The sequence below is a fragment of the Eptatretus burgeri genome, chromosome 6, assembly GCF_056783735.1.
Source record: "Eptatretus burgeri isolate ZD-2024b chromosome 6, Ebu_testis_v1, whole genome shotgun sequence".
In the NCBI taxonomy this organism is placed as follows: domain Eukaryota; kingdom Metazoa; phylum Chordata; class Myxini; order Myxiniformes; family Myxinidae; genus Eptatretus; species Eptatretus burgeri.
The window spans coordinates 83,257,654-83,282,266 of record NC_140966.1 but is presented as its reverse complement, the minus strand read 5'-3'; the positions used below and the strand labels follow the sequence as shown (position 1 = coordinate 83,282,266).

The window sequence follows — 24,613 nt, the reverse complement described above, 5'->3', positions numbered from 1 at the left end:
TGCTCGGCGTTTTATTGGTCGGCAGGAGAACCCATATGCAAATTTCCGGATCAGGATGAGCTCGGGGGCGGAGCCACGCTCGCCCATTGGACGGAGGAAAAGTGGGCGTGAACCTCCCCTGATCCTAGAATTTCCATATTTCGATTTCACATGGAAGCGCCTGGAGGCGGGGCCAAGCCGCTCCGCGCTTGCTGATCGGACGGATCAGAAGTGGGCGTGTAGCATTCTTGATCCGAATTTTCCCTCGGAAAGGCCGCTATTTGCACTCGCGACTCGGTGCCTATCGCTTGAATGAGCCCAAGACAGCCCGACGCTCAGTGTTCACAGGTGATGCGGGAATGGCCGTAGAAGGAGAGAGGTGAGGCTATGGAGGGTTTTTGGTGGTGGTTTGATGGTTATGGCGGTTGATTCAAAATAAAGATAGAACAGAAAAACGCCTAACTCAAAGCGTCACAGCCCGAATGAATCACATAAATTCCCTCTAAACAACGGGTTTGGGGCTAACTACACATGTACTTAGAGTTATCTCACCTATGGGACCTGAATGGTGGTTTGCGAATTTCCACAGCCGTAACAATATATATTGTTTTAGCCCCATCTCTCAATGGCGAAGAGTCACTTTAAAAATTAAATAAATCTCGTATCTGGATCCGGATCTTCACCAAAATTGAATCAATTCGTCCTTGTCACACATCCAATGTGTCTACCAAGTTTCGTCCGAATCTGTCCATAATGTTTTGAGATCTTGTGCTAGATATCGTTTTTACCCCTATATCTCTCAAATGCAGCCTTGATGTTGATATACGCCACATTTAATGGACGCTGAAATTCCCGATGAGATTCTGCAAGAATACGGAGGGCTAGTATGGCATCCGTTGTAGACCTGTTTGGAGTGAAGCCACATTATTAGGGGTGTCTATGTTGTTGCTGGAGGGGGTGAATACGGTTCAAGAGAACATGCGCAAAAACCTTTCCAGGGACTGATGGCAAGGTGATCGAGCGAGAGCTACTGCAGTTGGAGCGGGGGCGTTTGTAGATGGGGACAAGTCTGGAGACGGCAATGGTTCAAGAGCGGTATTTGACGATGTAGATTGTTTCAGAAGTCAAGGATGAGACAATGTGATAATGTTTGACCAAGTTATAAAAATGATCAACATGATGTGGTACGAGTGACAGGTTATTAACTGCAAAATGTCGGAAACCCGGTTTCGTTCAACAACTTTCAAAATTTGACCTTTGCATAACCTTTAAAGGTCACAAAACAATGTTGTGGACATTAAAATAAGGAAACAGGATACGTGTTATAGCTTATTGGAGTTAGTTCATCGAAGGTCGAAAACCCGGTTCGATTCCCACAATTTGAAAATTTGACCTTTGTGAACTTTAAAGGTCAAAGGTCAAGGATTATGACCTTTGGTGCAAAACTTCCTCTGGAACATTCCAGAAACAACATAACGTCATCTCGGCTATATGGCATTTCGCACTCCTCGGATTATCCATACTTTGAAATCAGTGTAAAAACAAACTTGAAGGGGGCGCCACGGGCAAGGTATTCGAGATAGAGCAAAATGGTTTCAAGACTTTGGGTGGGGAATGACCTCAAGATTATGCATAGCGACTATTGTCATCCTAGCTCTGAAAGTTTAGGCGGTCATATGATTTTTATGTCAAAATTCGCAATTTTCTAAGTTCGTGACCTTGTGACCTTGACCTTGGGATGAAAATGAAAAATCGAGCTCCGTGTGGCTATGCAGGTGCCATTGGGCTAACCAAATACCGAAACCCCTGCCAGATTTGACAAACCCCCTCGGCGGAGATGTAAATTGAAATCGGCTACCCCCTAAAAACGCATGTTTTTTGGGCGTGGCTCCACCATAACGGGCGCATCACGCCCATTCTCAGGAAAACACAACGAGATCATGATATAAACCTCGCACCAAAATTTTATCAGGATCGGATCAAAACCCACGGAGCTATGCTCGGGACAGACAGACAGACAGACATACAGACAGACCCCAATAACGAATATAGTGGTCACTTACTGACTCGTGAACCAATTATTATGCTATTTTTACACTCTGCTTGAACATACCCAGAATTCCAGACATAACAAGCTCGTGTAATACGTCACAAATTGGAGTATCCGCACATTTCAGTAGTTCTGCGGTGGTTATCACACCCAGCAGCTCGACCATTTTTGGGTTTCCTCACTGCGCAGCGGACCTCAGACATGAATTGAGGATCCATACGCCCAGTGACGTCGCCCGCTATGGGTGCCTCTTCCTCCAAGTCGGGGGAGTGTGTACCAGGGGGATAGTTAAGTGCCTGCTCAAAATGTTCTTTCCGGCAGTTGAGGGTTTTCTCATTGGTATGGCGGGGAGTGCGGCTTACCTTCATGATCGGAAAGCTGCTTTTGTTTTTATTTGAATTTAGACCAATATGCAGGCGCTGGATTGACTGGAAGGCAGGTCTAAGGTCGTTTTGATGAATACTTCCTCAGCTTCATCAGCTAGGTACCCATACCAAGAGTCAGGATCTTCCCTCGCTTTTGCTTGACAGACACCTCTAAGGTGCCTTCTTTCTGGGATGTTTCGTTGAAGTCGTGCTTGCCTCTTCAGATCAATAATGGCCAGGGTATTAGCTGACAACCAGGGTTGTTTCTGTTGCTTACTGAATCCAACTGTCTTGGATGTTGTAGAGAGGATAGCGTCACTGATAAGGCCTAAGTCACATTTGCTCTACGGCGAGGATACGGCGGCCGTACGTCCCCTGAATTGACAAACGTTCTGCGGCCACAGAGTTTCTGCGGTGGCCTCAGGGTGGCCCTATGCCGTTTGGCTATTTTACAGGTCGTAAGGTCGCCGTGGAATTATAACGCGGAGTTATAACTTTTTTCATTTCTACGTTCGCCGTAGCAATTCGACAAGCCGAAAAAATAATAATAAATTAACCCATTCGTTACCGTCCGTCTGGCCGCACGTTTGCCTTAGGACCCCCTGCGGTCGCCTTGCAGGCACCTTGAGGCTACTTTGCGTCTGCCTTGAAAATTCTATGGCCGCCGCAGGGCCCCCGTAAGGTCATCGTGCGACATCAAATCAAACACCGTATGGCAACCCCACGTTTTCGGTCTCCACAATTTCTAAGACCTCGGCCGAAGTCATATTTGCTCTACGGCAAGGATACGGCGGCCGTACGCCCTCTGAATTGACAGAAATGTGCGGCAGCCGCAGAGTTTCTGAGGTGGCCTCAGGGTGGCCCTACGCCGCATGGCTATATTTTACAGGCCATAAAGTCGCCGTGGAATGATAACGCGGAGTCATAACTTTTTTCATTTCTACGTTCGCCGTAGCAATTCGACAAGCCGAAAAAAAAAAAAATGGCAAAAAAAAAAAACATTAACCCTTCCTCTTATGTGGTGACTCTTATGTGGTGACTTCTCTCTCTTCCTCTTATGTGGTGACTTCAATTGTCATCACGCCAATTGGATAGGTGTGGGTACCTCTCTCACCTGCCATGGCACCTCAGCAAAAGCTTTCTGCGACTCATTAGGACTGACTCAATCTGTCAGCTTCCCGACCCGGATCTCAACCAATGGTACTCCATCTCTTCTGGATCTGATTTTGACAAATTTCCCTGACAATATCTGCTGCTCTTCCTTCGCTCCAATCGGTTCTTCTGACCACGTCCTTGTCAAAGTGGACATCTCTCTGGCTGTTATCAGAGAACCACCTCACCGCTGTCGAGTCTGGCATTTCACTCAAGCCGACTGGCAGGGTCTCCGAGCAGTCATCAAACTTACAGACTGGTCTCCTATCGCTACTTTCTCAAACATCAACTCATCCTGGGAATTCTTTCAAAGAAACTTGCTCTCCCTCATGCACAGATTTATCCCCTTCTGCTCTTGCTCACCCTCTCTCTGTTCTATTCACCCTCTCATTTGCCCAAGGTCATCTGCCATCTGCTTGGAAATCTGCTAACATCACTGCCCTGCATAAAAAAGGTGCAAAAACAGATCCCTGTAAGTACAGACCAATCAGCCTTCTCCCAATCTTCAGCAAGGTTATGGAATCCATAATCGCTTCAGACATGAAATCCTTCCTCTTCTCCAATGGCTTGATTTCCAATCATCAATTTGGTTTCAGACCAGGTCACTCTACCCTGGATATGCTGCTTCTGCTCTCCCATCAATGGATGGAGGTCCTTAATGCCAGACAGGAAATCCGAGCCGTATCCCTGGACATATCACGTGCTTTTGACACAGTCTGGCACCCTGCACTACTCACCAAACTCTCTTCCCATGGTATTCAAGGCCATCTCCACTCATGGCTCGCAGACTTCCTCTCCTGTCGCAGTCACCGTGTGGCCCTAAATGGAGTTCTTTCATCTCCTCTTCCTGTGCAGGCTGGAGTTCCTCAAGGTAGCGTTCTGGGCCCTGTTCGTTTTCTGGTTTTCATCAATGATCTCTCAGACTCTCTGGAAAATCCTCTATTTCTCTTTGCCGACGACTCCACCCTCTGCCGTACCATCTGTCATCCCTCAGACCGGCAAGCAGCAGCTTCTTCGCTCACTGCTGATCTGGATAAAATCACAAACTGGTCCAACACGTGGAACATGTCTTTCAATCCAGACAAATCTCACACTCTCACTATGTCTCTTCGAAAGGACCATTTAGAAAACCCCCCCAGCCACTTTCTCAACAATCCTCTGGAAGAAGTCTTTTCTTTCAAGCTTCTGGGTCTCACTCTCTGCCATGACCTTTCCTGGGAAAGTCACATTTCCAGCCTCGCCTCAAAAGCCAGTCGCCGACTGGGAATCCTCCGTCGTGCAAAGTCCTTCCTCGGCCCTCTTGAGCTCCTGACCACTTACAAAGCTTTTGTCCTTAGCCTGATGGAGTACTGCTCTCCCCTCTGGGCTGGTGCTCCTGCCTCCCACCTTTCTCGGCTTCACGCTGTCGAAACCAGGGCATTTAAGATCATCGGCATCTCCCGCAATGAAGCTGAGTCTTTGGGCCTCTCACTCAATCACCGCAGGTTGGTCGGTGGTCTTTCTGTCTTCTACTCACTCCTCTCCAGCCTTTGCCCCCCCTGCTCTCTCTGTGATTTGTCCCCACCATATTTCCACAGGACGCTCAAGGTCCGCCAACAACCCCCTTCTGGTAAAACTACCAAAATCACGAATCACTGCTCATCTTCACTCTTTCATTCCTCTTTTTTTCCCGCCTTTGGAATAAACTTCCTCACTCTATTCTTTCCCATTCTTCCCCCCAGGCTTTCAAAACAGCTGTTCACCACCACCTCTTATCTTCCCCCATCCAAATCCTCGATCTTTTCTACCCCCGATAATCCACCCAAGCCCACTTCCTTCAATTCCCCTGCTTTCCTTCCTGAAAGTCCCTGTAATGTCCATCTTCTCTTCGCCATGTTCCCCGTCCCATCCCCATCCCTCTCCCTTCCACAGTTCACCTCATGTGTCTGTTCCCCACTGTTTTGTCCCTTCCACTCCCGCCCCTCTTGTCTCATGCCCCCTTGCTGTGAGTTGTGTGTTAGCTCTCATACGAGCCTCGACAAGGTATACAAAAAAAAAACCCATTCATTACCGTCCGTCTGGCCGCACGTTCGCCTTCGGGCCCCCCTGCGGTCGCCTTGCGGGCACCTTGCCTCTACCTTGAAAATGATATGGCTGCCGCAGGAGTGTTCCAAGGTCACCGTGCGACATCAAATCAAAGACCGTACGGCAACCCCACGTTTTCGGTCTCCACAATTTATAAATAAGCCGTGCGGCTCCCCGAAAAATAAAAACATATGTGACTGCTACATTGTGTGACCGTGGAAATACTGCGGCCGCCGTATAATTACTAGTGGCCGTAGATTTTGGAGACCCCACGGCCGCCGTGGCAAATGTGACTTAGGCCTAAATACGCCGTGCGTCTCCCCGAAAAATAAAAACATGTGACTGCTACATTGTGTGACCGTGGAAATACTGTGGCCGTCATATCATTGCTAATGGCCGTAGATTTTGGAGACCCCACGGCCGCCGTGGGAAATGTGACCTCGGCCTAAGAGGCCAAGATTCTGACATCATCTGAGAGTCCACTCAAAGTATCAAATCAGTTCTTAATGGTGATATTATTATCAAGCTGACAGTTCTGGATCACAAGCCATGGCTTCCGAGTGCAGACGAATATCAGCCACAACTAGTCTGTGGCCATTGTTTGCCAAATAATAATATAATTAATAAGAAGTAATAATACTATTTTTAAAATAAAAATTATGAATGCAACCAAATTGTATTTATCTTAAGATGGTGGTGCTTGCTTGGCGTGGCGGTGTGGGTCGAGGGGCGAGTGGTGTGGTAGAGTTATGTGGATGGGTGGGGGACCAAAGGCATAGGGTAGGCTCGTCTTGTATTAATATACCGGTGGGCTCATACCGGTGTATATTGGTATATATAAAGAAATAGAACTAAAAAATTTTTTTTTACGCCGGTTTCAAAAATATGTTATGCTTCAATGGTCCATTACTTATATGTGATGTACATGTTAATACACGGTAGTTTTTCAAAGTATTCCCCCATGGGACTTTTCCCCCATGATGAGAACACTTATTTTACTTCCAACTTAAACTTTTATTAAAAACGATTCGCCGTGTCGGTAATCGGCACAGGCTTTTCTGAAGCACACCAGATTCATATAAAACAACCAATTGACAATCGCTTTAAAACCAGCCATGAGGGCCAAGAAAAACTTGATTGCTTGTCCGGTGCTCAGGTGCTGATGGTTAAAAGTTAAAACCTACTGTACCTCCTTCCTGGCACATCTTGACGTCATACGTTCTACTGTTCCAAGTGTAGCCCAGTGCATCAAAGCTCTTAAAATGTTGTACGGTATTTAAAAATTTTGAGCACCTTTCTTTGATTTGTCGGTGATATACCGATTTTTTTTTTTTTTTTTTTTTTCCATACCAAATTTTTCCCCCTCCACCACCCCTCCCCCCCATGTATACAGTCATGTGCCACTTAACGACGGGGTTACGTTCTGAGAAACTCGTCATTAAGCGACATCGTCGTTGTGCGAACATCATTTTTATTTTATTTTTTTTCGTTTTCGAACATCTGACTTACACAAAACTACATACCGAGGCTATATGGTATAGCCTCCTCGGATACAAACCTGTACAGCATGTTACTGAACTGAATACTGTTGGCAATTGTAACACACATCCAAGAGAGACGGAAGACTCGTTAGTTTTACCTTTGTGCTGTTCATGACGGCCATGAGTGTTGTTAGCAGCAGCTTACAATCTCCTCTCGCATCGTTTGTAGAAAGATGAATAAATAGCGTTTGGATTTTATAAATACGTAATCATTGCATCGATGTTATAATTTATAAATGAAGAAACGAGCTCCTATCAATTGTGACATATATTTTCGGAGCAGTGCGATTGTTTTAACAACATAAAAAGCTTCACCAAAAAGAAATTTGCGTTTTCATTTCGACAGTAACAACGATTTATTCGCGGAATTCTTCAATTCAAAGGTAATGTACTTGCTGGAAGGTAAACGTGCAAACATTGGTTCAGTTTGAAAGCCGATTTCCTTGAATCCCGATTTAGCACGACCCTGCTTTTTTCGCGATGACATTTTATGGACCTCAACGATCGCATTATAACAGGGCCACACTGTCGTTTATTATCATTATGAAGTATTATGTACTGTACAGTGTACATAATTGTATGTGCTATTTTTATACGACTGGCAGCGCTACGTCGGCTACATCACTCGGCGATAGGAATTTTTCAGAGCTGGCAGATCCGTCGTATATGCGATCTGTCGTTGCCCGGAACGTCGTTAAGCGGCGCATGACTGTATATATATGTAGAGAGATAGAGATAGAGATATATATTCATTCATATTCAAAAGTCCCTTACCGGAATATCCATATGAAAAATTATTCCGGGATAACGTGTCAATTTCTCGCCGGACCCAAGCAGAGGGTCATCAGGATCTTACCACTTGTGATTTCGATGGATGGCACTGATAAATCCGGATTAAAAAGTAATGATGATCGAGGATGAGTCGCATAGTTATGGCAAGATGGCGGGGCAAAGGACTGAGATGTGAGCTCTATCGTTCTGCACACCCAGCCGCGCGGTGCAAGAAAGGTCATCGACTGACGCTCAGAAACCGCATTATAATGAGCACCTTCCGTATTGTGTGCAAAGTGTTCCCTCATAGAAAAATCGTGTTGTGGTGAAATCACATTGTGTGAAACTGCATAAAGCGATGAATTACTGTATACAATTTCATAACCATTTCATATTTTCCTTTGAATTCTTCTTTTTTTCTCTCTCTTTTGTTTTTTTGTGCACCATTATAATAATCATTTTTTTCCCCCTTTCCACAACTCCTTTACCAAAGTATTTCTTCCTCATTATTCCAGAGCTCTTTGGCGAACCTGGCGACACAGCTGTGTGGCACTGCTGTCTAAAAGCTCAGTGCCCACTGCACCGAGTCTTGTCGTCAACCGCCTCACCAATGAGGCTGTCCACAAAGGTAAGGCACACCTTGACAAAACACTTGTTGACTGATGATCAACTACATGATCAGAACTTTCTCGAATGTTCAACAGCTCAAAGTAGCAATGCAAGCAGTTTTCTCCAGTATAAGCATTTTTTTTTTCCTCTCTCAATTTGACTAACCATTCTAGAATAAACCTGACAAATTCCAGTATCAACTCGCAAGTTCATAGAACACTTTACACTGTGCAGTCTTGAGAAACAGGGTATGGGGTTTTATTGGAACTTGGAAATGGGACTTTATTATAAACAGTTTCTTGGGAGAAGAAGAAAAATCGTGAAGTTCCCCTACCCTGAGAGTGTGAGTGGTATATTTGATGCCATTGTGTACTGTGCTTGTGCCAAGTTTGAACAAAATCGGACCATGCATGTTGGAGAAATGGTTGGTAACATGTTTAAGTAACAAAATGGCCGCCAGTCGGCCATCTTGTATCTGATCTTGAAAAAAAACTGATATGCATATGTAAGCCATCATTCATTATGTATGTGCCAAGTTTGAACAACATCTGTAAATGCATGACTCAGAAATGGTTGAGGGCATGTACAACATCAGGTTTTTTTTTACAACTAAAATGGCCGCCAGTCGGCCATCTTGGATCGGATCTCGAAAAAAAAATGACGTACTTGTATAAGCCTTCATTCATTATCTGTGTGCCAAGTTTAAACAACATTGGTAAATGCATGTTCAAGAAATGGTTGAGGAGGTGTTCAACGTAGGGTTTTTTACAACTAAAATGGCCGCTATTCAGTCATGTTGGATATGATCTTGAAAAAAAGGAAATGATGTGCAAATGTAAGCCATCATTCATTATCTCTTTGCCAAGTTTGAACATTGGTGAACGCTTATTCAAGAAATGGTTGAGGATGTGTTCATCATCCGGATTTTTTTTTACAACTAAAACGGTCGCTAGTTAGCCATCTTGTATCTGTTGTCGAAAAAAAATGATGTGCATATGTATACCATCATGTGTTGTCTTTTTCCAAGTACAAATAAAATCGGTCCATGCATGTCCAAGATATGGCTGCGGACACACGCACGGACACGAAAACCGAGAACAAATCCATAAGCTCCTGTTTCGGACTCAGTCCAACGGGGGCTAATAAAATTAATGTTTTTATGGCTGTAGAAAAAAAACTTTGAATCTGACGTTTACTGACGTTGGCGCACCCTCTTTTACACCACCTTATTGAGCAAGTTGAATGAATTATTCATGCTTGTTTATCCTTTTGACATCCCTAAAAAGTGTAACTTTACTGTTTGGAATGATTTTCTATTTTGTTTGACTGACAGACTTAAGCAATTCCTTTACCATGAGTGTGCGTTGTGCATGTGCAGTCGGGTCGAGACGCCATACTTTTTGCCATATTCAGAGCCAAGGTACTAAGCTGCAGGTTTGTGTTCAAATTTGTATTCTACAGTGTTCGAAATGTAAAATTCAATTGAAATTAAGTAGTTCCTCAATAATAGACTGAAAAGCAGAGTGAACCAATTGCTTGGACCCTGCTTTGCACGACGTGAGCAAGCTAATGACATCATACCCCATCCAGTGAATGTTGAACACTGCCATCCTTCGAATCGCCCTCTCGATTGCAAGCTTCGCAACTACGTAGTTCAAATGCGTGAGATAAATCGCAGAGCGAAGCAAAACATATTTCGCATCATGAAAAAGTTTGTTCATACTTAACTTTATACCAGTATTTCCCTTCTATTATCCCTTTATTACAGATTGCCACAATACTAGTCAATATAAATGGGATAATTTTTGTGCGGGAAAAGGATGTTTGTTTTGTTCTCTTTTCTTTGGACAATTCCAATTTTGTTTTTAATCCAAATGATTTGAACTCTGCTGCACTGCTGAGAGAAGTCTTGGCCTTGACATTTCCTTGCTTACATCTTCTTGCCCTTTGCCCCACTTTCTAGGTCGGTCATTAAGGTTCCTACAGAACACAGCGGGGAATGTCGGGGTCTTGCTGACTTGAACATCTGATTCCTCAGGACTCGTTTAAATGTGGATGCATGGCTGCTCATCTCATGAGAAACATGGGCCTAATGTGACAGGAAATATTGCCTTCCAAATATTTCTGCTCTACTTGAATGCATGTACTGTTTATTTTGAGGGTTAAATTTCATCCATTGTTTATTTAGTCTCCATCGTTGAGAGATTTCTTTTTTCCTGGTTGTCTCGTAATTAGTGAGTAGTTTATTTTATATTTTGAATAAAATGAACAGTGTCTGTCAGTTTTGTCATTGTAGCAGAAATACTGCTCAGACGTACTTCTCAAACAAACGTATTTCAGCCATGTTAATCGGTGTCATACCATCTTAAGAACCGCAAGGGGATTTGCGAAAAGTGTTTGTAGATTTGTTGTTCAATGTAAACTGGTGCAGTCTACTTGTATGAGAATGTACATGGAACATGAAGGTGAAGAAGTAGTATGAGTGAGAACAATTCTTTTGTAACCACACATTCTCTTTGTGTGAAATAAGTTACTGGAGATAATACTTCGGCCAAATCGTAAATGGGTTGAAATGAAATTTTCTTATTTTGTCCACAAAAATGGAAAATTGCACTGTCAAACAAGGCTCACGATCTTGGAATAAAATACTGTACAATTAATGACCTCCGCAACCGAAGATGGATGGAGGTTGTTTTCACCCCAGTTTGTCTGTCTGTCTGTTAACAGGATCTCTCAAGTTGTGGATGGATTCGGACAAAAATTGGTGGACAGCTAGGGTGTGTGACAAGGATAAATTGATTAGATTGTGGTGCAGATTCTGATGTGAAATTATCTTAAGTGATTCTGCACTATTAAGAGATGGGACCAAAATTGATATATAGCATTATATTTCAAAAAGTTGTGGACAAGTTTTGACAAAACTAGTTAGCTGACAAGAAGCCTATTAGATTTTGGTTCAGGTCCATATCCCGATTTGGCCTATCAGTGGGATATAAAGCGTAAACTGTTCAGCCTGGCAGAGGTATACGGTCTACTAAGTGCCGTTCTCGTATCATCGAATTTTGATGCATTAATTTGCTGGGTTTTTCATTGACATGAAACATCCAGTTAATAATTATTTTATTTTAAAGTCTTCCTCTTCCTTGGTCGAAAAAAAAATTAAAAAATGATGACATCCTGTAAATTAATAGTGGAGGACAACGATTCCAAAAGACAACCATTTGTGCAAAAAGTTTGTGAATCAAATTCGGCAAGTTATTTGAGTTTGGTGACTCGTGTTCTGTAAATCTCAAGTAAAGTTGTATGCTTGCAGGTATCACAAGAAATGAAAATCGAAAACAGGATGAAATTTAGTATTCAAAAATTCCAAAGCTGTCACGTGGCACAAAGCAACCCACAAACCTTATGGGACAACACATGCATGGTTGTGGTGCATTAAAAGGATGGCCTTCTATTAAAAAAGCTGCCTCGTAGGCATACCTATCTGGGTACTTCACTCATGAGGCATCTGGCAATTTGTGGTATATACCAGGGCCTGTGTTGATTTATCCGTTGTCTACTCCTGTACACTGAGGTATCCTGCATGCCTTTGTGTTGTACTTGGTATATTTTCCCTGCCATGAAACATTACTGATTGGACCATCTTGCCGCATTCATGAAACTACAATAATCCGAGTTCATATTACAGTTGTCAATGATGACATCCTGTAAATGAATACAGGTATCGTATGTCTGCAGTAGGTGTTCCCAACCCCCTTGATCTCCACAATAATCACCGTCCTTCCTGAAGCTGGGTCGGCCACAACCTCGTGTTCCAATCAGGTGCCCTTCAATGCGACCTTGGCCTTAATTTTAATGTTTCTGAAGTGGTACTTCTTCCAATCTCACAACACTGCACTGTGCCAACAAAAGGGATCATGAGAAACCAACCCCTCCCAGCATTCCCCCCTTTCCTACTCCCCACTTCCTGTTCCATTTAGAGGCCATCTCAGCCATACCTTCATGCTGGGTCATTCTTGCCCCGACGGGACCTTCCCGACACTGCTATTCCGACTGCTCCAGTTCTGCGAAATGCCATTGCCATTTGATCTCTCTTCAGCTATATCAGTTTATTTCCCCTACATCTGTTCTCATAATTAACACTTGGTGTTTACCATTTCCTCAACACAAATATTACAAAGCTATACTTTTAGGTATCATATAAAATTGCTGAAAAATTTGGTTTGTCGACAGTGTACAAGCAGTTCTAAAGATAACGATTGCATCTGTTTTGTTAAGAAAAGAAAAATAACTTAAAAGTGGTAAATAAATTAATATTTTAGAAATAAAAAAAAGTTTTCATTCTATCAAAAAACATTGGTAAATAAATAAAGTCAATCAATCAATCAATAAAATAAATAAATATAAAATGAATAAATAAATAAACAAACAACCTGTGAGAACTTCCATGACTAAAAATAAAGTGTCATTGGTCGGGTCGTATGGACGCTCACCCCTGCGCTGTCTTGACTTGGTTCGAATCCTGACTCGGTGATAATTTGCCTTCCCTCGCATGGACCTTAAACTGGGCATCCTGCCTGTCTATTCATTGGATGTTAAAGATCCCACGGTGTACTTCATTGATAGATATTCTTGATACTACCTTGGAAGTATCAAGAATATCTATCAATAAATGAAACCACTAAACTAACATAAGAGTAAGTGATACAAGAGATCCTCATTATCGCTGGCATTGTAGCCAAATTCTTACTCTAACTTACAGGGGTACTGCATCAGTAAGACGGCTGTGCCCCTGTAGGAACTGAGTTAGCCCGCAGCCATATACTGTGTATGAAAGATAATTAGCGGAGCAGGAAACAAGTGAACTTGGAAAAAGGTCTGAATTCAGTGGCATTTGTTCAAAAAAACATCTCATTCGCAGTCTTCCTTGCGCGTGCTCTCAAACTATTGTTTCACTTGTTCCTGATTCTAATTGCACAGCTGAGAGCATGGAATGGTTGAGACGAATATTTGCATGGCCATTGTCATTTGGGCTCCCATCCTCCCAAACGGTTCTGCCAGCCCTGAGTCCCTTGACACTTCTGACGTGCCAACTCTGAGAGAGTGGTGTTTGTTTGCTTGGGCCATTGTTGTGTTTTTTTCTGCAAAGGCCGGCCATGGGTATTAGATGCCAGCAGTAGAGGTTTCCAGCATGCTGAGTGGAGGCAGGGGAGCCGGGTGGGCACAGGGTCACGTCGGTACAGTCCTGGGCATGCTGCAGGAAAGGTATTTCTGGCGAACGGTCTGGGGAGAGGGAAATGGCCTGGCAGCAAGATATCGAGCTCCTCCTGCAATGAGAAACCATAATATACACTAATTTACATGGTGCTGTTCAATTTTGATGCAATATCTATGCAGTACCCGAGAAGTGGCAAGAATTTCTATCAATGAATGCAACCATTAAACTAACATTCGAGTAAGTGATACAATACAAGAGATCCTCATCTCCGAGGGGTACGAAGGAGTGCTATGAAAGTACGAGCTGAGATTATTGCCCCAAAATAAGATGGAAACATTATTACAAACATCATTAATATGACAAAAAAAAATTATATGAACAACTTTGCAATAAGAATGCCCAATCGTACCGGCATTTGGAGGACAAGACTGATTGAGCACTTCTTAACCGATGCAGGGCCTTGTGGAGTGTAGATAGATTTATGTTGATTTGAATGAACGACACGTATATTAAAGTAGATCTGCGTGCAGACTCGCACACAAACTGATTACAAAGTAGCTTCTGGCTCTGTCATCCCTCCGGGAACGGGTGAGGCCACTGAAGCCATCTTGCGAAGCTTCATCTGGATAAGATGAAGTTGTTGCAGATGCAGTTGAAGATGGAGTTCAATTTGGATGTATTCCATTACCAATAAGCTTGCTACCGCTTGCCAAGCCAGTCATTCCTTAACAACCGTTTCGATTGATTGCTTAAGCCACTTTGACGAGCGCTCTGCAAGTTCATAACACTGGAATGCACCTCTGCTATCAATACCTAACTCGAGTTCATTTGAACACTTGACCTTGAAGCCTGGTGTTAGCTTAACAGTTAACGTGGCTGGTTTAAGATGCAGCCTGATGGGTGGGTGATGGGTAACTGTGTGGGTTGATGGGTAACTGGGTGGGTGATGGGTAACTGGGTGGGTGATGGGTAACTGGGTGGGTGATGGGTAACTGGGTGGGTTGATGGGTAACTCGGTGGATTGATGGGTAACTGGGTGGGTGATGGGTAACTGGGTGGGTTGATGCAGCCTGTTGGGTGGGTGAGGGGTAACTCGGTGGGTTGATGCAGCCTGTTGGGTGGGTGATTGGTAACTCGGTGGGTTGATGCAGGCTGTTGGGTGGGTGATGGGTAACTCGGCGGGTTGATGCAGCCTGTTGGGTGGGTGATGGGTAACTCGGTGGGTTGATGCAGCCTGTTGGGTGGGTTGATGCAGCCTGTTGGGTGGGTGAATGGTAACTCGATGGGTTGATGCAGCCTGTTGGGTGGGTGATGGGTAACTCGGTGGGTTGATGCAGCCTGTTGGGTGGGTGATGGGTAACTCGGTGGGTTGATGCAGCCTGTTGGGTGGGTGATGGGTAACTCGGTGGGTTGATGCAGCCTGTTGGGTGGGTGATGGGTAACTCGGTGGGTTGATGCAGCCTGTTGGGTGGGTGATGGGTAACTCGGTGGGTTGATGCAGCCTGTTGGGTGGGTGATGGGTAGCTCGGTGGATTGATGCAGCCTGTTGGGTGGGTGATGGGTAGCTTGGTGGATTGATGCAGCCTGTTGGGTGGGTGAGGGGTAACTCGGTGGGTTGATGCAGCCTGTTGGGTGGGTGATGGGTAGCTAGGTGGGTTGAGGGAGGCTGTTGGGTGGGTGATGGGTAACTGGGTGGGTTGATGCAGCCTGTTGGGTGGGTGAGGGGTAACTCGGTGGGTTGATGCAGCCTGTTGGGTGGGTGATGGGTAGCTAGGTGGGTTGAGGCAGCCTGTTGGGTGGGTGATGGGTAACTCGGTGGGTTGATGCAGCCTGTTGGGTGGGTGAGGGGTAACTCGGTGGGTTGATGCAGCCTGTTGGGTGGGTGATGGGTAACTCGGTGGGTTGATGCAGCCTGTTGGGTGGGTGATGGGTAGCTCGGTGGGTTGATGCAGCCTGTTGGGTGGGTGATGGGTAACTCGATGGGTTGATGCAGCCTGTTGGGTGGGTGATGGGTAGCTCGGTGGATTGATGCAGCCTGTTGGGTGGGTGATGGGTAACTCCGTGGGTTGATGCAGCCTGTTGGGTGGGTGATGGGTAACTCGGGGGGTTGATGCAGCCTGTTGGGTGGGTGATGGGTAACTCGATGGGTTGATGCAGCCTGTTATCCTTCTGAGATCGACAAAATCAGTACCAACTTCCAAGAAACAGGGGACACTGCATCAGGGGCACAGCTGCGCCCCCCAGAAAATGATGCAAACAGCAGCCACGGACTGCATGCAAACAAATGAAAGCTTACCCCACCCTGTGTTGAGAAACAAGGACATGGCCGGGCTTTATGAGCGCCAAACTTGATTTGGGAATGATGACTGATGATGTCAATGTTTACCTGCCAGACAGGTGGACGTAATTGGATTACCTTCCTCCTCTCTGCGCATGCCTGATCGCGACGAGTTGAGAGGCAACACGCTGCTAAACTACAGGTTTGTTTTCCCGATTCGTGTTCAAAATCTAACATTCCATTTAAAATGAAGTTGTTTGTCGATCATAAACTGACGTTTGCGGATAGACAGCGAACCAATTGCTTTACCCCGCTTTTCGCGTGCGCGGGGTAAATACCCACTGACTGTTGAAGTGGACACGAACTGACCACAGAGGGCAAGCATGTGTTCGAAGTGGACACTCAACGTTGAATTGCATTCAAACAATGTCAACTTCTGCAAAGATCACGAGGATAGAAAACACCTGTGGGTTGTTCATTTCGAAAATTTTTTTTTTCATAAATGATCAAAGCCCTTTTGAATTGTTTGTATCACAATAATTATTAATACTATTGTTTTGTTCAAGGACTCATAGAGCATACATCTTGATGTTTATACACACTTTACCTGGAGGTGATGTTCAACCCAAGGATTGGTGGGCTGGTTCGTTCCTTGAGATGCAATGGCTGCAAGCAGGGACGTTCAACCCTCGTCTCGCCTCTGAATCTACCATCGACATGATGAACCACAGGCACCACATCCACAGGAGCATCGTTGTCCTCCGAGGACGTGTCCGGTGCCAGCATACCGGTCTCGGTTCTCCCACACACATGCTCACCAAGGGGGGCTATGACGACCACTGTGGACTTGCGTCTTACTTCTTCACCACTTTTTTCAGGGTCTTTGCACCGGAGCAGGCACGTTCGAAATCCCTGGGTCTTTTTCGCGGCAAACATGATGGTGAGAGCGGGGATGCAGATGGACATTCCGATGGCGATGAGTGGGATTCCACTCAAAGTCTCCCCCTTCATCCCTGCCATTATGAACATAAAGCCAAAGAAGAGGGTGACGCTGAGCACGGCCACGGTGAGGCCTGTGCGAGGGTCGATATCGTCGGTGTGCATCACTCGCGTGTTGTGAAGACGACACCGCTGTGGAAGATCCACCTGTTAGGTTAGCAAGATCGAGCGTCCTCCCTAATCAGTCACTTCTTATATGGTCGATCCATGGAACTGGAAAGGGGAAGGTCTGGAATATGAAGTCTCTGACAGGGTGTCGTTGATTGAGGACTTGGAGGGGGTCTTTTGAAAAGGGGCTTCGGCAGTGAGCCAGAGAAAGTTGGTCGGATATGTTTGTCTGCCAAGAAGCACTGATAATCGCCTCATGAGATCATCAGCATCATTGGTGAACCTTCCTCACCCGATGAAAACATGTCCACCTGTCAAAACTCCACCAGCATCTTATTCCTCCCCCAAAGTCAGAAGCAATGAGGCAATTAAGGGCTCAAAAATGTAGTTGTACTGGTGATCCATACGATTGTTTCAATCTATTATTATAGCATTAAGAGTTAATAATAATAATAATAATAATAATATAATCTTCGGCATGAGCCATGAGTTCAGATTAACTCGTATCTGCAGCTTCGGCTGATAGAAACATTAAGAAGGCTCCGGGTCCGAGTCCTAATTCTGTGACCTCCATCGGGGAGGACTGAAATTTGCTTCCCGAAGGCCACAAACCCCATCCTCTGCAGATTATGTAATGCTGTGAGCAAACAAGCAAACGTCTCATCATTTTGAAATATTGACTGGACCGAGTGCTGTATGGACAAAGCCATGTCATATATATATATATATATATATATATATATATATATATATATATATATATATATATATATATATATATATATATATATATATATATATGTATATGTATATGTATGTTGTTTTTCGTCTTTCAGCTGCTCCCGTGAGGGGTCGCCACAGCGGATCATCCGTTATCATCCGCATACTGATTTGGCATAGGTTTTACGCCGGATGCCCTTCCTGACGCAACCCTGGTCGCCTCTTACAACACAGGGATAAGGATTGGGTTTCGCCATGATTCCGGGCTGCCCTACACCCTCTCATAGCGCGGCCCAGTGCAGAGCACCCGTCCTCAAGCGATCCTCCAACCCAAGCCTCCGAGTTGCCGGATTACAGGTGCACGCCATTCCACCCGTATATATATATATATATATATATATATATATATATATATATATATATATATATATATATATATATATATATATATATATATATATATATATATATATATATATATATATATATATATAGCAGTTTACTGGTTATTTCACCCCTCCTTTCTCCTCTTTTCATTACATCCGTTCCATTGCTTGTTACATCCAACTGCAGTGCCCATACCCCACTGTCAGTACATAGCCTTTTTACACTCCATCTCCTCGCCCTTCCATGCGCCTCATTCTTGCATCGAGAAAATAATTCCAAAGGGTTCTAATTGATGCAATATATGTAAAACGTAGGGGCAATACCCCTGGGCACTTACCTGTTAGCGGCTGGATAAGATAACCAGGGAACCACTGGTCGGCATGGATGACCCACAAAATATGTAATTGAGAAGAAAGTAAACACCAATGGATTTTTTTATGCTGTAAACAAACTTTGGTGCATCATGGGTGATGAAGGTTGTGGTCAAGTTTCATCGAAAGTGTGTATCGTTTCAGAGAAGAAAACGTATCCATATATTGGTGGGGCAACACCAAACCCCCTCAGACCTCGATGTTGTTTTATTTTTTTGAATAGTGTGAATAATCTTTTGTACATCATAGGTGATGAAGGTTGTGGTCAAGTTTCATCGAAATTGTGTGTGTAGTTTCTGAGAAAAAAAAATGAAATGATATTTTATGGGGCAACCCCCCATATACCACCTTAAACCCTGATTTTTCTAATGTCATGAACAGACTTTGGTACACCATGGGTGATGAAGGTTGTAGTCAAGTTTCATCGGAATTGTGTGTGTCGTTTCGAAGAAAGCAAATGCCTCTTTAGGGGTTGGAGGTGGGGAGGGGGGGTCAACACCCCATAAACTCCCTCTGTCGACCCCCTCAGACCCCGATGTTTTTATTTTTTAATGTCATGAATAAACTTCGGTACCTTGCAGGTGATAAAGGTTGTGGTCAAGTTTCATCAGCATTTCATGTGTAGTTTCTTAGAAGAAAGCAAATACCTATTTTGGGGGCAATTCCTGAAAACCCCCTTTGGATCCGATTTAAAAAAATATATATTATTTATTTATTAGCTCGCCTGTTCGAAGAACAGAGAGCTATAGCGATACCCCCGTCATGAGCGTCAGCGTCAGCGTGAGTGTGAAAATGTTAAAGTTTTTGGTGCAAGTTATTTCCTTTCTAATGTTTTTATCTACCACACTATTTTTTACTGATAACAATATACAAATACATATATTGCTTTAAAATTATTTGGATCAGACTTCACTGCAATGCTTTCTAAAAAATATCATTAGACTAGTCTTTTAAAAACGATAAATGTATAAACAGGCGAGCATTGGGTGGCTTTGACACCAACTCTCTGGTTTTTATTTTTAATGCCATGAGCAAAAAAAGTTTGGTACATTCACGGTGATGAACGTTGTGGTCAAGTTTCATCCAAATCGTATGTGTAGTTACAGAGAAGAAGTTGCAAGTATTTGTCGATGGACAGATGAATGGACTTATGGACGGACGCCGTGCCATTACATAAGCTCCCCAGAACTACGTTCCAGGTGAGCTAAAAACATATTTGTTAGCTAGAAAGAACAACCAACAATTGCAGACCCTCGTCAGGACTTGTTTAGTGTGGTTTTATAGTATGTATTTTATACACGTGCTTGCATTGTAATTGTACCGTGCATATTTTATAGGTGTACTCACATTCTCATTTTATAGAGGTACTCGGTTGAAAAAAAATTGTGGCCTACATTTGCATGTCCTGTGTGGACAAACAGACAGACATACAAATGCAATAACCTCTCCTTTGGTGACGGTAATAAGAAGCACTATTGTTGGACATCATCACCATTTTTAACGATACAATATTTATATTCTTTTAATTCACTTTATTATATTGTAAAAACACATGCCAATTAAATATATTATTTTTCCTTCATACTCGGACCATGCAGTTTGTCTCAACACCTATGGTTCAAGAATGTCATGGTCTGAGTTTAAGTACTTCAAACTAGCCTGCTCCATGACCACTACACCAGTCAAGCTGGATTATCGTCTGTCGCCTTTCTGGTCTCGTGCTGATGTATTGGCCTACTGATCCTATTTGTAATGCTGTACTGGAGTGTGTTCAGTTACCAAGCAGCTAGCTAGAGTTTGGCCAGACAGCCTTTCCTTATCAACGATTTTGAATGGAGTGCTTGCTTGAGTGCTTTAAGCTACTTGGTGAGCGCTGTACAAGAAACTTTGTAACTGAACACACCCCTGATGTGTCCAAGCACCTCCTGCACAAGATCATCATCATCATCATCATCATCATCATCATCATCATCATCATCATCATCATCATCATCATCATCATCATCATCATCATCATCATCATCATCATCATCATCATCATCATCATCATCATCATCATCATCATACTAAAATGCACAATTTGGTGTCTGTCTGTCTTTTTGACCACAATACATTCGGTTGTTCCTGATCCAATCTCAACCAAACTTGACAAGAAGACTTGGGATCACACGATGAAAGTCGCAGTGATTTATTTCCCTCTCTCCCCAAGAGATTTTTCCATCTTGGATAAATCCATGTTAAGGTGTATATCCGTGTTAAGTTAGCTAATCGTGGTGTTTTTCCAAGGCCGCTTCTAATTGCAAAAGTAATAACAACACTAATGATACGAGCATAATATTGTTATTACAAAACAATATAAATACTAATAATATCCCCCTCTCCTGAAGGGGTTTTTTCCTCCTTGGACAAACGCTGTGTTAACATGAATAGCTTATCGTGGCGTTTTGTGGGGCACCCCGACCGGAAGTAAAAATATAAGCCACAAACGCGTATGATTACATTTTTAAACAGTCGCTACTGCTGTTTAATATGAAACTAAAAGGGGGGAAACCCAATGTTCTTGAGGCATACTATGGTTATCACGTCCGCCACAGACTAATGCACCCGAGCGTAGATCTACTGCAATCTATATACCCCAGAGAGGATAAATGCGTGACCCAACCCCTCCTGCCGCTTCCATCGGGAGTGGGTATGCTAGTAATTGTAAAAACAAATTAGCCACTGAAAAATAGCAAACTCTCTTGTCAAATTAATCTTGATGATAGTTTTGTGTTAAAGCATTATCCCTCTTGTCAAAATTGATCTTATTGAGCTTTAAGCTTGCAATCAGTCGACTGGAGACATTGGCATTTGCATGGTGGCTTTCGTTAAGACAAGAAGGAGAGCATCCCATTGTGGACTAGGAATTTTCAAGGTTAATGGTCTTGTCCTCAGAGCTTGTGTGGACATTCAACATTCCACAGTATCTTTTGTAAAGTGACCAACTGCTGATGCAGGTATCTGGAAAGCATTATCACAGCAGAGCCCGAGATCCTGCATAACATCAAAGGCAATTCCATTAGCAGGCACACGGAATGTCGGAGGTGTGTGTGTGGAGGAGCTGTACATTTCGAGTTAAGCTCGGCATGTACACCACATGGACCATTTCCTGAGTGTTTACATGCTCGGCTCATGTTGCCCAACATTTCTCAGATCACATTACACACTCCTGTGATGGAAAGCCAGACGATTCCAACCGCAAGTAGATTGCTCACATAAAGTCCAAGTTGTCAGCATTCCTTTCATCACTTGACGTTTTCTCACGTCATGGTCAATCTGTTGATGGATTATAAAATGAAAACAACCATATTGCCAAAAGGAAGTTCACAACAATATCCGCTCACATTTTTCTGCACAGGAGCAGACCCCCTCTTCTACCCCCGTAGCACTTTTCTTCTTTAGTGTACAACACAGGGGTACAGTTAGCATATTTAGCTTTGGGGGGGGGGGGGTGCAGCTGTGCTGCTGATGCAATGCCCCCTGCACATTAGTGCTGGAATATGCTTTTTGGTCATGGTGCTGGCGGTAACTCACCTCCAATTTGCAAAGGATACCGTGGGATATTTAATGTCCACTAACTAATGCCGGCAGATGGGACACCTAATATAACGTCCATCCGAGGGTTGGCACATCCATTGATGCATCACCCTGCATGTGAAACGCAAGGACAACAGTTTATGGCCAAGAGGTGTGCACACTCACCTCTAAGGCTAAGCTGTCTAGCCTGGGTTTGAGTCTGACTGCCAGTATGGCTTTCGCCATTCTTGCTCGACTGGTGATCTGCTATCCTTAATTACGGATCATTTCAACAGGGCATGGGAGCTCAAGGGTGAAGCTTGATTGGTTGCTTTGGATATCTTGAAAGCCTTTGATAGTGTGGCACAAGGGTCTGCTCCACAAGCTTCAGTCGTATCATGTATCTGTTGTGATGCATTCATCATTTCGGCTTTTCCTACAAATCGCAAGATGAAGGTGGTACTTGAGGGTCAATCTTCTCCCACTTGCTCCATCAATTCTGGTGTTCTACAGTGCTCTCGGTCCTTTGTCCCACTCTGTTCCTTGTTTATATCAATGATTTTATTGATAATGTTCCGTCTCAGCCAGCCATGCATGCTGATGACTTCTCACTTTACTGTGCATCTGCTGATTCACTCAACACCACTCGTAATGAGGTTGGAGTTTCGCTGGACAATGATTTTGAGAATGTGTTGAAGTGGGGACATGATTGGCTGGTAACCTTCAATGCAAAGAAAACTAAATTGTTGTCCATGTCTCGCTCCAGAAACAGGTATTTTCATTCTGTGCACATGGGGTCTTCAACCATAACAGAATCATCTGAGCTCTGGCTTCTTGGTCTGGACATCTCCTCTAACCTCTGTTGGGATAAGTACATTTCTGGTATTGCTTAGAGTGTTTCCAAACGAGTTCGTTGTCTCTATCGAACGCAGAGGTATTTACCTCCTGATGCTGTCTTGTACCTGTATAAGACAACTATACATCTCATGGAGTACTGTTGCCACATTGGGCTGGAGCACCAGCTAACCATTTATCTTTACTTGATAGACCCCAGAACACATACCTGGTAGGTGTGGAGATGAGTTCAGCTCTTCAACTGCTCTAACCGTAGGTCAGTTGCCACTCTTCGTCTGTTCTACAGATATTTTCATGGTAAATCTTGTGCTGGACTTTCTAACTTGGCTCCTCCTGTACGAGTGTTTGGATGCAACACGAGGTTTGCCATCTCTGCACACCGATGCACTATAGCTGATCCAAAAAAAACTTTTATTCCTCATGCTGTCTCACTTTGGAATTTACTATATTGTGACGGAAATGGCCCTTAATGGGATTACTAAGAATAGGATTAGCTCAGATCCCCCATTAAATGCCTGTTTAGATAGGTTGTTTGGTATAAGGGACGATAGGTGTGTGTCAGGAGGTTTTTTCCTCCTAAGTGTGTCAGGAGGTAAGCCTGGTGGTGGCGCAGTGGTTCGGGCAGCGGCTTGGGACCGAATAGGTCCTGAGTTCAAGCCCCGTTGTGCCACTGAATTTATATATACATATATACATATATACATATATATATATATATATATATATATATATATATATATATATATATATATATATATATATATATATATATATACTCAGTCGTATGCACACCAGGGGTTGACTTAGCCTGCCATCCTTCCGAGGTCGGCGAAATTAGTACCAGTTGTACTGGGCCCGGTGTATGCCCGGTAGAATAGGTGTACCATATCCCTGTGTGTCATAAGAGGCGACCAGGGTTGCGTCAGGAAGGGCATCCGGCATAAAAACCTATGCCAAATCATTATGCGGACAACAAAACGAATTTCCATACCGGATCGGTCGAGGCCCAGGTTACCAACGACCGCCACCGGTACCGTTGGTCAGCAGGGTACTGGTGGAAATTGTACTACTGCTGGGCGAAGGAGGAGGAGGAGGAGGAGGAGGAGGAGGAGGAGGAGGAGAAGGAGAAGGAGAAGGAGAAGGAGACCGGGAAGGCGAGTCCGGAGGCGGTGGGAGAGGGGGAAGGGTAGAAGTGTGGAGGTGAGAGTTGGAACTCTGAATGTTGGGACTATGACTGGCAAAGGGCGAGAGTTGGTTGATATGATGGAGAGAAGAAAGGTGGACATACTGTGTGTACAAGAGACCAAGTGGATGGGGAGTAAGGCTAGGAGCATTGGAGGTGGTTTCAAACTGTTTTACCATGGTGTGGATGGGAGGAGAAATGGTGTCGGGGTAATCCTGAAGGAAGATTGTGTCAAGAGGGTATTGGAGGTGAGGGGAGTGTCGGACCGAGTGATGAGTGTGAAGGTGAAAATTGAAGGGGTGATGATGAATGTCATCAGTGCATATGCCCCACATATGGGGTGTGAGATGGAGTATAAAGATTTCTGGAGTGAGTTAGATGAAGTGGTGGAGAGTGTATCCAAGGATG

General features: G+C 44.0%; 2 protein-coding genes and 1 long non-coding RNA gene across 10 annotated transcripts in view; 2 read left to right on the top strand and 1 right to left on the bottom strand.

Annotated features, from left to right (window-relative positions):
• Positions 1-10,812, top strand: part of DCAF15 (DDB1 and CUL4 associated factor 15) — a 77,555-nt gene extending 66,743 nt beyond the window's left edge. For 3 of the 8 annotated variants that reach the window (XM_085885886.1, XM_085885880.1, XM_085885881.1), the window contains 3 exons: positions 8,438-8,550; positions 9,865-9,951; positions 10,495-10,812. In XM_085885886.1, coding sequence (XP_085742012.1) covers positions 8,438-8,550; positions 9,865-9,951; positions 10,495-10,553 — 259 coding nt within the window. In that variant the 3' untranslated portion in view covers positions 10,554-10,812. Of the gene's footprint in view, positions 1-8,437; positions 8,551-9,864; positions 9,966-10,494 lie in introns of all 8 variants that reach the window. The other 5 variants (XM_085885887.1, XM_085885885.1, XM_085885883.1 and 2 more) reach the window with 4 other exon arrangements.
• Positions 10,813-11,388: 576 nt separating this feature from the next.
• TMEM215 (transmembrane protein 215) lies at positions 11,389-17,826 on the bottom strand. The gene is made up of 2 exons (XM_085885896.1): positions 16,635-17,826; positions 11,389-13,858 (listed from the first exon to the last, which is right to left on the bottom strand). The coding sequence occupies exons 1-2, from the start codon at positions 17,129-17,131 to the stop codon at positions 13,471-13,473; spliced, it is 885 nt and encodes a 294-aa protein (XP_085742022.1). The 5' UTR covers positions 17,132-17,826; the 3' UTR covers positions 11,389-13,470.
• Positions 15,586-24,613, top strand: part of LOC147025193 (uncharacterized) — an 83,772-nt gene continuing 74,744 nt past the window's right edge. Inside the window, exons 1-3 of the long non-coding RNA XR_015059387.1 lie at positions 15,586-16,229; positions 17,971-18,211; positions 19,713-19,811. This is a non-coding gene — a long non-coding RNA (uncharacterized LOC147025193). The remainder of the gene's footprint in view (positions 16,230-17,970; positions 18,212-19,712; positions 19,812-24,613) is intronic.

What these genes read in the sequence shown, in the direction of transcription:
- TMEM215 (XM_085885896.1), bottom strand. Translation starts at nt 17,131, where the DNA reads ATGCACACCGACGATATCGACCCTCGCACAGGCCTCACCGTGGCCGTG. An exon ending in GGGTTGAACATCACCTCCAG is followed by an intron (nt 13,859 to 16,634) that starts GTAAAGTGTGTA and finishes TTCTCATTGCAG; the next exon opens with GAGGAGCTCGATATCTTGCT.